Consider the following 12,584-nt stretch of genomic DNA (forward strand, 5'->3'; position numbering starts at 1 on the left):
AGTGGGAGGTTGACCCTGGCCAAAAGATCCAACCTACTGGGTATCGAGGGGGGGGGGGCAGTCCTGAGCCTGCAATCTACATAGAGAGCTATCATTACCTGTTAACTATGATATTTGAAGTGCTCAAAGAGCTTGGGAAATGGCAGTACATTATTCCATCTGTGTGATACAAGAAAGACACTTCAAAAGCACGACACATGACGGCACTCATGATTGGCACACATATTGTGAAACAACCTCTCATTGATAGATATGGCAGAAGGCATTTGAAGAAAAAAACAGTATTAGGGCATATTCATGAGACAAGCATTGCCAGTTGCCATGTCAGCCAGTTATTCACTTTCATAGCACCCTTCATTTTTTCTCTTTTACTTTTGCAATGGCTTTGGTCTCATGGTGTAGGAAAACATGATAGTAAACATTTGCCCCTTGGTGAGGTTGACAGCCGATTATCCAGTACTGATCCCTTTTTAAGTTTAGGTCCCTGTTGCATGGATTGGCAACCGATGCAAGGTTCATTGTGTCTCAAAAACTAATTGCGCACCAAGCAGATACCTCATAAACAAGCATCCAACTGCAAATAAAAAAAATTGAAAAAATAGACCATGACACATTCTTGTTTACTTGAGTCAGCAGACACAAACCGTGCAATGAGGAAGGCACCTGTGGAGGCAGAACCAACGCCTATGTGAAGGATAGACTTACTATCTATGATGCAGCTTTGGTGCATTTATCAGGAGACACTGAAGTAGTTGAGCATACAGTACAACAAATTTCAATAGCAATAGTAAATGAATACAATACAAGGTACTTTAGTGGCATGACAGATTAAACCAATATTGCTAAGGTATACATGGGATACATAACAAAAATGCATTTGTTGCACTAAATCACAATGGGGGTACTTGCTGATTTTGCTAACACAAAAATACCCAGCATGTGTAAATCTCAGGCACTACAAGGTATCAACACATTCACTGTAAAGACAAAGGCAGTGTAACTCAAAATTACACCTCCATTCTACTTGGATTTTCTGCAGAGTGTCTCTATGTCAAAGTATTTGAAGCACAGATATGTTTTCATTTTACCCTTTGGCTCCACCAGTTGAAACAATTCCCAAATCTGCAACATGTAAGAAATGTACTTGCCCCCTCATGCACATGCTTGGATGCAAATTTTCTACATGCAATAAATGCAAACAGCTTACCTCATCTGGGCTAGAAACGACATTTACACGGACAACCTGGTCAGAAACAACAGATTCAGAATGTATTCTGCTTAAACGACTCCTCAGTTCAGCATTGTGGTTGAGTGCCTTGAAACAAGAAATAAAATAACCAAAATTAGAAAACAAATCTCAAATAAGTGACACAACAGTAGTTTGTTTCCCCAAATACCAAGGACAGTAAATATATATATATATATATATATATATATATATATATATATATATATATATATATATATATATATATATATATGCACAGCATGTATGTTCCAGCATAAGTTTTACTGATGTAGTTCTTGGTTTTGTATACATGGCAGCCTGCAATTACAGGATAAAAGACTGCAAATAATTTTTCACCGTAGTGACTAACATACTCTTAGTCCATAGTCCCATCTTCTTTCCCTTTAAATTTAGAGACGCGCAGGGGTGCGGCCCTGGGTGCATGCTCTCCCCTGACTCCGACCACCGGTGCCACTGCTCAGTCCCCATAGACGCGTCGACAATATTAACATTGCCTAATGACACCAGTTTTCATAGGGGGGAGGATGGTTGGACGTATGGAGGAAAGTGGACTATGGACTAAGAGTATGTTAGTTACTACGGTGAGTAACTTTTAATCACTCTTACGTCCCGTGGTGAGGGACGTAGAGAGGCAGTGTTTTCCTCCCCAGGTGAGGGCTCTTACGTCCCGTCCCCTTTTCTCCATACTGCATGAGCGATTACAAATGAATGTAGCCCAGGGTGGAGAGGTGACCCTCCTTAAGAAAACAAGTTCCTTAATACTGCCTGACCGAATGCTGCATCCGACCTGGAGCCGGCATCCAAACAGTAGTGCTTGCAAAAAGCTGAGGGAGTGGCCCACACGGCTGTCCTGCTAATGACCTGCCACGGGACATATATCTGGAATGCGACCGCCATGGCCTTGGCTCTGATAGCGTGGGCATGCATTTTTGCTGAAAGTGGCTTGTGCTGCCCCTCATAGGCCAAAACCATCAATCTTGCTATGGAGGCCTTGGAAGCCTGATATCCTGGCCTTGACCCTCTGAAGGTGATAGAGCCTCAGATTTACAGAAGCTCTTGATTCTGTCCAGATAGAACTTTAGCGCTCGCCTAACATCTAAACGGTGCAACACCCTCTGAGCATCGTCTTTGGGGTCTGCAAAGAAAGTTGGGAGTACTATCTCCTCATTAAGGTGGAACGCCAAGACTACTTTAGGTAGGAACGCGGGATGCGTTTTGAGGACCAACTTGTCCCTGTGAAAGGTAGTGTATGGCTCAGAGGCCACCAGAGCTTGGATCTCGCTGACACGTCGTGCAGACGAAGACCCACGAAAAGGGCTGTCTTCTTGGTGTCTAGCCTAATGTCTGCGGATGCCATTGGCTCAAATGGTTTTTTGTGCCAAGGAGCCCAACACTATATTGAGGTCCCACACAGGGTGTGGCTTCTTGATGGGCTGGTAGTGCCTAGTGAGGCCCGTCAAATGTCTTTTAACCACCAGATTGGCGGACGAGAAAACTTCCTCCTACGAGTTCCGGTAGGCTCTGACTGCTGCCAGATAAGTGCGGCATGGGTCTCTCTGCACCCCCGAGTGTGCCAGGTGTGCAAAGTAGGATAGCACATCGTCCAGTGCGCAAGTGAGAGGATCAACCTCCTTAGACTCTGCCCAGTGGCAAAACCTAGTCCAATTGCTTTTGTTCTGGCTCCTAGCAGCATTGCTCCTAGCACCCTGAATGATGTCTAGGTTAGCCTGCAAGAGGCGCAGATGCTTCAGTGTGACCTGCTCAGGAGCCATGCCGCAAGGGCTAACTTCTACAGGGCGGGTGGCTGACTGTGCCCCCCCCGCTGGGACATTAGATGGGCTGGACACAGTGGAAGGTGGATGGGAGGTTGGTCCAACAGGTTGAGTAGCTCTGAGAACCATGGCCTCGCTGGCCACCACAGAACTATCAGAATGATGCTGAGGTGCCGGGACTCTCTTATCTTGCAGATGACCCTGGGTACCAGTGGAGTGGAAGGGAAGGCATAGGCGTTTATGCTGTTCCACTGAATCTGTAATGCATCGCCCAGAGAGCCTAGACCCTGTCCTTGCCAGGATGCAAACTTAGGACACTTCCTGTTGAACCAGGTGGCAAAGAAGCCCACCTGAGGATGACCCCATCGGTTGAAGATCTCCCGAAGGACCTGGTCATTCAAGTGCCATTCGGAATTGCCAGCCTGCAGCCTGCTGAGCCTGTCCGCCTCCAGACTCGACTCCCCCGGGAGGTGGATCGCTGTCAGGTGAATGTCGTTGGCCAGGGCCCATTCCCAGATGCTGACCACCAGGGTGCATAGAGGAGGGGACCTGGTACCACACTGCTAGTTGAGGTAATACATGCTGGTGGAGTTGTCTGTCTGAATGCAGATCACTTTGCCACTGATGAGCGGTAGGAAGGCCTGGAGAGCCAGCCAGATGACCTTCAGCAATAGCCAATTGATATGGGCCTCCTGTTCCTGATGGGACCAAACTCTGTGGATGCTGTGGTTGTCCAGTGTGGCTCCTAAGCCCTCCAGGGACTAATCTGTGGTGATGGCAACCTGGGGTGCTGGAAGGGCCTGCCTATCCTCAGACTGCTGTCCGTGCTCCACCAGACTAGGTCCTGGTGTAGGAGGGGAGGAATGCTTACGAGTTCTGCCTGAGAACCCTGTTCCTGATTCCACGAGGCTGCGAAGTGCAGCTGTAATTTCCTCATCTTGAGTCTTGTGTAAGGCACTGCCAGAAGACATGCCGCCATGATACCCAGGAGAAGCTGGTACCACCATGCTGAGGTCACCTGTCTGCAGAGAAAATGACTTGTGGCCCTCTTGATGGCTGCAATCTTGTCCTCCAAGGGAAAAACTCTCTCAGATCTCGTATCCCCGATGAGGTCTAGGAACATTAGACTTTGCGTCGGGTCCAGCTGTGTTTTCTTGAGATTGATGGAGAATCCCAAGTCGTGTAGCCTGTTCATGAGGGCGGATCTCACCCTGACAAGCCAGTCGTCTAGGTATGGGTAGACAAGGTGCCCTTGGGCCCTGAGAAGGGCTGCCACTGCATTCATAAGCCTGGTAAAGACCCTTGGGTCTGAATTGAGGCCAAAGGGTAGAACTTTGTATTGAGAATTGGAAGCCCATGATCCTGAACCGCAGGAAGGACCGATGGGGCTGCCAAATCGGGACGTGTAAGTAAGCGTCCTTCAGATCCAGGGAGCACATACAGTCTCCCGTGCACAGTGTCTCTGCAATAAGTGCTGGGGTAACCACCTTGAACTTTTGAAGTGGGAGAGAAAGGTTCAGGGTGGAAAGGTCCAACACAACTCTCAAGCCAGCCTGGTTCTTCTTGTGTATGGCGAAAATCCTGGAGAAGAAGCCCATACCCGCTGGCAGGCTGGGACCTCATCCACTGCCTAGCTCGCTACAAGTGCTCCAATTTCCGCCAGCATAGTTGCTGTCCCAATCTGTGGTAGTGGAGGGGAGGAGAGAGGAGAGGAAGGGACTGGTAGGCAGTAGCCTGTGGACACTACTGATAGGACGAAGGGGTCCACGAATCTCATGCGCCAATTGTGTGCGTGGAAGGCATGCCTGCCCCCCACCGGAGACACGCGGACCTGGAGGGAAGTGTCATGCCTTTCTCCCCTCTGAGGCTGAGGAGGGGGACTGAAAGAAGCTGTTAGGCAGAATCCTGTGCAGTTCCCTTAGGGAGCACTACAGAAGATTAAGACTACAGGTGAGAGCAATACATCCCCTTTGGTATCAGTCTGTACCACAAAGATTTAGTTGGTAGCTGTGGCTGAGCAGTCGGACTTATCTCAAGAGGGAGATGAGCAGCATTCAGGGTTTACACACTAGGCCTAAAATACTATGGCACAAGGAAACACTGACCAAAGCTTTGTATTAAAAAGTAGATATATATTTATTTTATACACTTCTAGTAAAACACATTTATCACAGTCATCAAGCAAGTTAAATAAGTCAAAGGAAAAATATACACACTCACTAGTTAAATTGTAGACCAAGTGACCCAGAGTGAAAACTGAGCAAAACGGCACAGTGAAAACCACACACAAGGGATACTCTATCAATTTCTCACAAGGGAGGGAAAGCACAAGTTATATAGAAATAGCTTCTTACACACCCTAGCATCACTTCCCATAAGTTTGTGAACCAGATTAGGCAAGACAGTGCATCAGTATGGTCAATACTTAAATGAAAACTGAGCAAAATGGCATTTCACAAGGTTTAGAAAGGGGAAGAAAAGGGTAGTTATAAGAAGTAGGTGCACCAACATAATTCTAGTTGAGAATCAATCTAAAGAAGGCAATTCTAACAAATGTAGCCAGAGTCAGTATGCCTGTGCCAGAGGCAGTGGCACAGGGCAAGGGCCCAGGAGAAAAATGTTCTTGTAGCTGCAGTCAAGTCTTTGGTTAACGATTTTGAAAAGGTGGATGCAGAAGTTGGAAGACAATGTTAAGAGAGAGGGGCGGCCAACCTAACAGGGAGGTAAAGCATTTAAAACACTTTTAGTGCTACAGCGAAGAAAGGGCGGCCTGGCGGAACAATGTACCTTTAAAATGAAGAAGTGGCTCCTGCGGTGGCGGTTGTTCCTGGTAGTTCCCGCAGTTCGGGTGATCCAGAGAGGAAGAGAGGCTTTCATTGTGGAGGAAGGTTCGAGTTACTGCACTACCCAGGGATGAAACCAGCCACGATGCTGCCCGACGAATAAAAGGTACGCTCCTTTAAATCGCGGTCTGGGTGGACTGGTGCCTAGCTATCTGCCCTCCGAGTACAGGGTACTGGAGATTCGACCAAGGCAGGTCCGGGAAGGAGATTGGCAAACTGGTTGGCCGCACCAGCTCAAGGGAAGAAGGCTCTTGCAGATGAAGATCTTCTCTCGTTGTGTGGAGAAAAGTGGTGAGACGCTGCAGCAGGGCTTCACCAGTGGTTCAGTCGTTGGAGATGTCTTTGGCTTCTCTCCTCTTCGGCTTCTTAGTTCCAGTGACAACGTCTTGCTCTTCCAGTCCTCAGGACCCTGCTTTTATGCAAAAAGATCCCCATTTATACAGCCTAGCTGTCACTCACACAGTGGAATGGTCATCTTGGCGGGAGACCCTCCAGACTATCAGGATAGAGTGCGACATGGCTTGCTGAGGCAACCCTGTCCAAGGGTCCTACTCCCCCTCCCACACAATGGACTCACCCCAGACTCAGTGGCGCCGAAAGGAGGGCTTCTCGGCAGAATCCTGCCAAAAGGACGAACAAAGGATCCCCGACCTGGGTTAGGAGTTTAGAGAAAGACACGAGAAAGAAGTTATATTAAAGTTCTGGCAAATAAAACCTACCAGAGTCAAGTTAATATTAAAATGCACCGGCGATATGCTAGAGGCTGTCAGAAAAAGTAGTAGCCTCGAACAATGGGAAAATCCCATAGGAAAATATTCACGGTTGAATATTTACGGTACTAACCACTGCCACCAGCCAGAAACGTTTGAGAGAGGGACTGTACGGTACCCTCTCAAAAATGAACATAAGGGAAAAACTATTAACCCTTTCCAGTACCTCCATAGTAAGATAGTTTGTAATGGTTTAGTTCATAAAAATTTACTAGAAAAGTCAATTGGGACTTTACATGCCATGGGAGACAGTAGTCAGTCTCGGGGTATGGAGTCTATGTTTGGGGGTCGCTACGACACCCCTGTTTCACTGCACTGAGGGTGCTGTGTAACACATGTGAATAAAGATGGTTCCTATGGGGGTAAGAAAATCCCATAGACATTAAACACAAACATAGCCTAGAACACACATAGCAAAAATGCCCAAGAGTGGTAAAAAGAGTCTCACTCTTAGCAGAATAAAAAAGAAACAAACCCTTCAAATCCAGCAAAGCTACTGGGGGACTCTATAGGTAAGGGAAATTAGCCATAGAATGAGAATTCTCCCTAACAGAAGCCCTTATTCCCCGCCTTGTGCTGTTTGCAGCGGTGTTGGCTCAGGGATGGGTCAGGCTGTCGGGACCGTGGTTCTTGGAACCTCGGAATCCGCTGAAGGCCCGACCCTTATCGGACCGTGGGTGTACTTGACTGTAGGTCTTGGACATTCACTTTGTGAGGATGGATAATGATGTTGCAGTCTGGGAACTGTTCCTCTTCTTATCAAGTTCCTCATCAGTGGTGGAGTGCAAGTGGTCGCTGCCCTCGAATGGAAGGTCCAATATGCACTCCTGGACGTCCGGGTTGAACTTGGTAGCCCGGAGCCAAGCAGTCCTAATCTCTGTGGCAATGCAGAAGGCACGGTCTGAGGTGTCTATATGTGCTGCCGTGGACTCCATGATGTCTTGAGCCACCATCTTCGCCTCTGCCAGCCCCACCTTGAAATGTGCCTGACTGTGCACCGGAAGTTCCGGAAGGAAATCACCTATGTCCCGCCAAAGCCTCGGATTAACGGCTGCGAGTATGGCCTCTGCATTAGACTGAAGAAGGTGCAGGGAGGCGTTGGAATAGACCTTCTTTCCATACGCCTGCAAAATCTTCTTCTCCTTGCCTAGCAGTGCCGAGGACTTCGAGTAGAGGCCGCTGCAATCACAGAGGAGTGTTGTTGAGGGTGTGCTGCCAGCAAGAGTGCATCACCCTCCAATTGCCTGTACTTGGCTTCAAGGCGCCTGTTGGTGAGCTGCACTGAATGGGGTTTAAGCCATCCCTTCTTGGCCATGCTACAATGTCCTTTTGCACCAGAATCCCTGTTCTAGCCGCAGGGTTTAGAGTGAGGACCTCCGCCAGGACTCCGGCCTCCGGCTGTTCGATCTTAGTTTGAGGAAGACCCAGGTACTCGGCCAGGCCTGCAAGCCTATCATGGAATGTCTTGGCCGACGATGGAGTATCGAGTCCTCCTCCTCATCTGTGTCCGCTAGGGTGTCCTCCTGATCCGGAGCGGGTGGAGGAGTACTGGGAGCCGAGGGCTGAGGTGTGCTGAACAGAGCTTGGGGCTTCTGTGGAGGCTGGAGTGGAACCGCCTGGGGAGCCGGAGGCAATTGAGCCGGCACCGTGGGTTCTGGCATGGGCAGCTGGGGCTGCGCTGGGGCCTGAGATGCCAGAGCCACAGGCATATTGACTGTGGGTGCTGGCGAAGGGAGCGGAAGCAGCATGTCCTTGATCACATTCTGAAAGATGGCTCCCATCTGTGAAGATCGCATAAGCATGAGAAATCTCTCCAAAAACCTGTCCTCACAGGCCGGTGGGGTGCTAGGTGGCATCAGTGGAAGAGCAACACCGGAAGGCTGCTGAGGAGGGGGCGTACTCTGTCTTCTCTGCTGGGTGTATTTGCCCTGTGACGTTGAAAGATATACTGTAGGCCACAATCCTGGTGAAGACCAGTGCCACCTCGAAACTCGTTCTTCCACCTGCTCTGTGAAGGGTGGTAGCATTGGACGAGCAGTCATCTTGTCTCACGCGGCGGCCATCTTGTCAGGTTGCATGCCACGTGCCTGTGTTGTGGTTGATTGCCGCGCTGGGCCCAGCCTCCTCCAGGACTGTTGGTGGTGGAGCTTGAGGCCAACCCTGCACCTCAGGACGGGGCCTGGTAGGCGGCGTGCCCTCGGCTGTGTCGCCGGAAGTGCTGAGTATAGGCGCCCCCTCAGACATTTGTCTGGTAGTAGGGCGTAGCCCCTCGGGTGGATACCCGGTAAATGAACCTTGCGGTCCCTCAGGGCTGTCTCTGGAAGGATCTAGCGACCCCTTAGCCTGGCAGTCGGTAGCTGGATGAGCCTCGGTACCTGCGCTGGTGTGAGAACCTGAACGGTCCATCCCGCTCTGACGTTTCCTAGGGAAGCAATCGCCCTTGAGGGGTGCAATGGAAAAGAGGCCTTGACTTGTGCTTGACAAAGTTATCCAAGTCCTCTGGAGGCCCTACACCGAGCTAACCTGTTCTTGAGAGTGCGCAGAATAAGTGCGTTGCACGTGGTACAGCCTTCCCAGCCATGGTCGGCGCCAATGCAGTGGAGGCACAGAGTGTGTGGGTCGGACATGGGGGAAGAGCCTCTCGCAGGCTGGACACGTGCGGAAGCCCAAGGATGTCGACATGCGCCAGGGAGGAGTGTGGCGCAAGAGGACGAGTACCTGATTAAAGACAGAAAGACAAAAAGACAAAAGACAGGATCCGGGAAAGAGCGTGTGGAATTAGAAGGCCGAAGCCAAACCCAGGAGCGCTGGTGAGAGCGGTCCGCTCCTGTCAAAGCGGAAAAGAGGACTGGGGAGTGGCGCTGGTGGGCAGTGTCAGGGGAGCGCATGCTGCCAGGGCCGCTCCCCTGTGCGCTTCTAAATTTAAAGGGGTAGAAGATTTTGTCTGGTGAAAAAGGTTCCGTCTCCCACACATACAGTATGGAGGAAAGGGGACAGGATGTAGGAGTATGACAACACTAAGCTTGCTGAGAGATTTCAGTGGCTTTGGGCTCCCTGACTTCTGGCTGTACTACAAAGCCGCCGAACTCCGAGTTATGTTACAACACCTTAGAAAGGACTTGGGAACATACTGGGCATACATTAAGGACCTAAGCATCCAACCTATTGTGGTCCCCAACAAAAGTCATCCCAACCACATCAGGAAGCACCCAACGCTTACTGTCTTGTGTACTTTATGGACCAAGGGTAAAAACAATAACCTCCTCTCTTCCTGGCCTTCCCCGTTGAGTTCGGAGTGGGGGTCCACGCAGCAGGTGGTGGGAGGGGCTTTCGCCACTCACAAAAATGGTCTGACAATGGCCTAGAGAGAGCTGGTCAACTATTCCCGAGAAGCCAATTCATTGAATTCACCCCCTTGTCTCTGGGGGCAGATTCGCAGAGCATTTTTTAGTACCATCGACTCAAGGGTATCCTGTCCGATTAAGATGGCACTCCAAGGTCTCTAGATCCCTCACTCCTTTCGAGAGTTATTAATAAAGCTATTGTTAGGCAGAATCCTGTGCAGTACCCTTACACAACCACTACACAAGATTAAGACTACAAGTGGTAGTACAATTTCACCCTTGGTACAAGCCTGTACTACATAGAAAAAGTGGTAGCAGTGGCTGAGCAGCCAGACTTATCTCAAGAGCAAATTAGCAGTAGTAGAAATTACACAAAGGGCTACAATTACTGTGACTCAAGTAAACACTGACTCATGGTTTCTGGTTAAAAAGTTAAAATACATTTATTTTTAGACCATCTGTTCACAAAACACTTCACTTCTACTAAATTAAATCCAAACTTCAAATATACTACACACAACCAATTCCCCTTGTGCAGAAAAATTCAAGGTAAGTACCTCTGGATTTGACAGACCGGTGTTGTGAAACAAAGATGTTACCGCGGGTTATTACGCAACACTTTTTGACAGTAATGACAGTTCGGTCTTACGAAAGAAAAGCGTATCCGTGAGAAGAACGTTACTTCTTACCTTGTAACGTTCTTTCGATGGGATGTTCCTCCGACGTATTCCTTATCTTTGATAATTCGTCTCCAGCTTGCTGGCCTCGGAAATTTTTTCTGTAGAGGGCGCTGCGCGTCGACGTCCGCCGAGTCGATGTTCCTCGATGGCCACCGTATCGGCGCCGACGTCACCATGCCCATAAATAGCCACGCGCAGAGTCCGTTTCTCAGTTCCATTTTGTAGCATAAGAAAAGTCATGCCTGAATTGGTTATTGACCTTGAAGGAGCGTAAACTGCAACCACAAGGGAAGTATTACTGCGGGGATGGATGGGAGGGGCGATAAGGAATACGTCGGAGGAACATCCCATCGAAAGAACGTTACAAGGTAAGAAGTAACTTGTTCTTCGAAGGGATTGTGTCCTCCGACGTATTCCTTATCTTTGATAGACTCCCATAGCAGTGGCATGTAATTGGAGGTGGGGGTAAGAATGTCATGTATCCCTTTAGGGATGAACCGAATGTAATACGGCTTTGCCAAATCTGGTGTCTTGACTAGTGGAGGAATCCAGATTGTAAGATTTTGTGAATGTATGTGCGGACGACCATGTGGCAGCCACACGTATGTCTCTGACGGGTACCCCTCTTTGGAGGGCCGAAGAGGCTGCAATACCCCTGGTTGAATTAGCCCTAAGATTTTGGGGTGGCTCTTTCCCGGCCAGTTTGTAACATTCCAGAATGGCCAAAATAATCCACCTGGAAATGGTTTGTTTTGTTATGGGTAATCCCAACTTGTGACCTGAGTATCCTACAAACAGTTGGTCTGCTTGCCTGATCCTGGCCATTCTGCTGATGTAAAAGCTTAGAGCTCGCCTTGGGTCCAGCCTATGTAGCCTTTCTTCCTCTTTCCCCGGATGGGGAGGAGGGTAGAACGAAGGTAAGGTAATTTTCTGAGTAATATGAAATTCAGAAACCACCTTTGGGAGGAAATCAGGCTTCACCTGTAGGACAACTTTGTCCTTGTGGAAAATTGTATGTGGGGGTTTACAGGAGAGAGCTTGTAGCTCGCTCACCCTCCTAGCAGATGTTAGTGCTACCAATAGGACAGTTTTAAGCGTGAGAAATCTCAGCGAACAAGAGTGAAGTGGTTCGAATGGAGTGCCCATTAGGAAGTTTAAGACTAAATTTAAGTCCCATAAGGGAACTTGGAATGGTTTTGGAGGGTAAACATTAGTTAGACCCTTAAGAAATTGTACCACTAGAGGAATTTTGAAATACGATGGTTCCTCCGCAGTCCGCTTGAAGATTGAAAGCGCTGCGAGATAGCCTTTTACAGTGCCAACTTGAAGGCCTGAGTTAGCCAAGTAGAGTAGAAACAATAACACCGTTGGTGTACCACATGAAAAAGGGTCGATATTCCCTTCTCTACAACAGCTGCAAAATTTGTTCCAACGGCAGCGGTATAAAGACTTTGTTGCTGGCCTTCTGGCCGAAAGCAACACCTCCATGACGTCATCAGGTAGGTCCCAATCCTTGTACCTCACCCTTTCAGAAGCCAAGCGTGAAGGTTGAGGGTTCGGATGTCTGGATGGAGAACCTGACCTCCCTTCTGTGAGAGAAGATTCTCTTTGAGTGGAAGACGGATTGGAGGGCAGATGGACATATCTAGAAGGTCCGGGTACCACGTTCTCCTGGCCCAGTCCGGGGCAATTAGGATCATGGTTTTCCGGAATCTTCTCAAACCTCCTGATCATTTGAGGAATAACAGGGACTGGTGGAAACGCGTAAAGGAGTGGAAACTCCCAGTCCACTACGAACGCGTCTCCTAGAGCTCCTCTTAGGGGCAATTCCCTTGAACAGAACAGATCGCACTTCCTGTTGGTGCTTGTGGCGAACAGATCCACCTGAGGGGTTCCCCAAAGGGCGAAGATCTCTTTAAGGACTTC

The 12,584-nt window shown here is 49.0% G+C and overlaps 1 protein-coding gene across 3 annotated transcripts in view; it reads right to left on the reverse strand.

Annotated features, from left to right (window-relative positions):
- The window catches only part of OSBPL6 (oxysterol binding protein like 6), a 3,803,429-nt gene that overhangs the window by 1,610,117 nt on the left and 2,180,728 nt on the right, over positions 1 to 12,584 (reverse strand). For all 3 annotated transcript variants that reach the window (XM_069616111.1, XM_069616109.1, XM_069616110.1), the window contains one exon: positions 1,208 to 1,315. In XM_069616111.1, coding sequence (XP_069472212.1) covers positions 1,208 to 1,315 — 108 coding nt within the window. The remainder of the gene's footprint in view (positions 1 to 1,207; positions 1,316 to 12,584) is intronic.

The sequence above is a fragment of the Ambystoma mexicanum genome, chromosome 9 (genome assembly GCF_040938575.1).
Source record: "Ambystoma mexicanum isolate Mex_15411 chromosome 9, UKY_AmexF1_1, whole genome shotgun sequence".
In the NCBI taxonomy this organism is placed as follows: Eukaryota; Metazoa; Chordata; class Amphibia; order Caudata; family Ambystomatidae; genus Ambystoma; species Ambystoma mexicanum.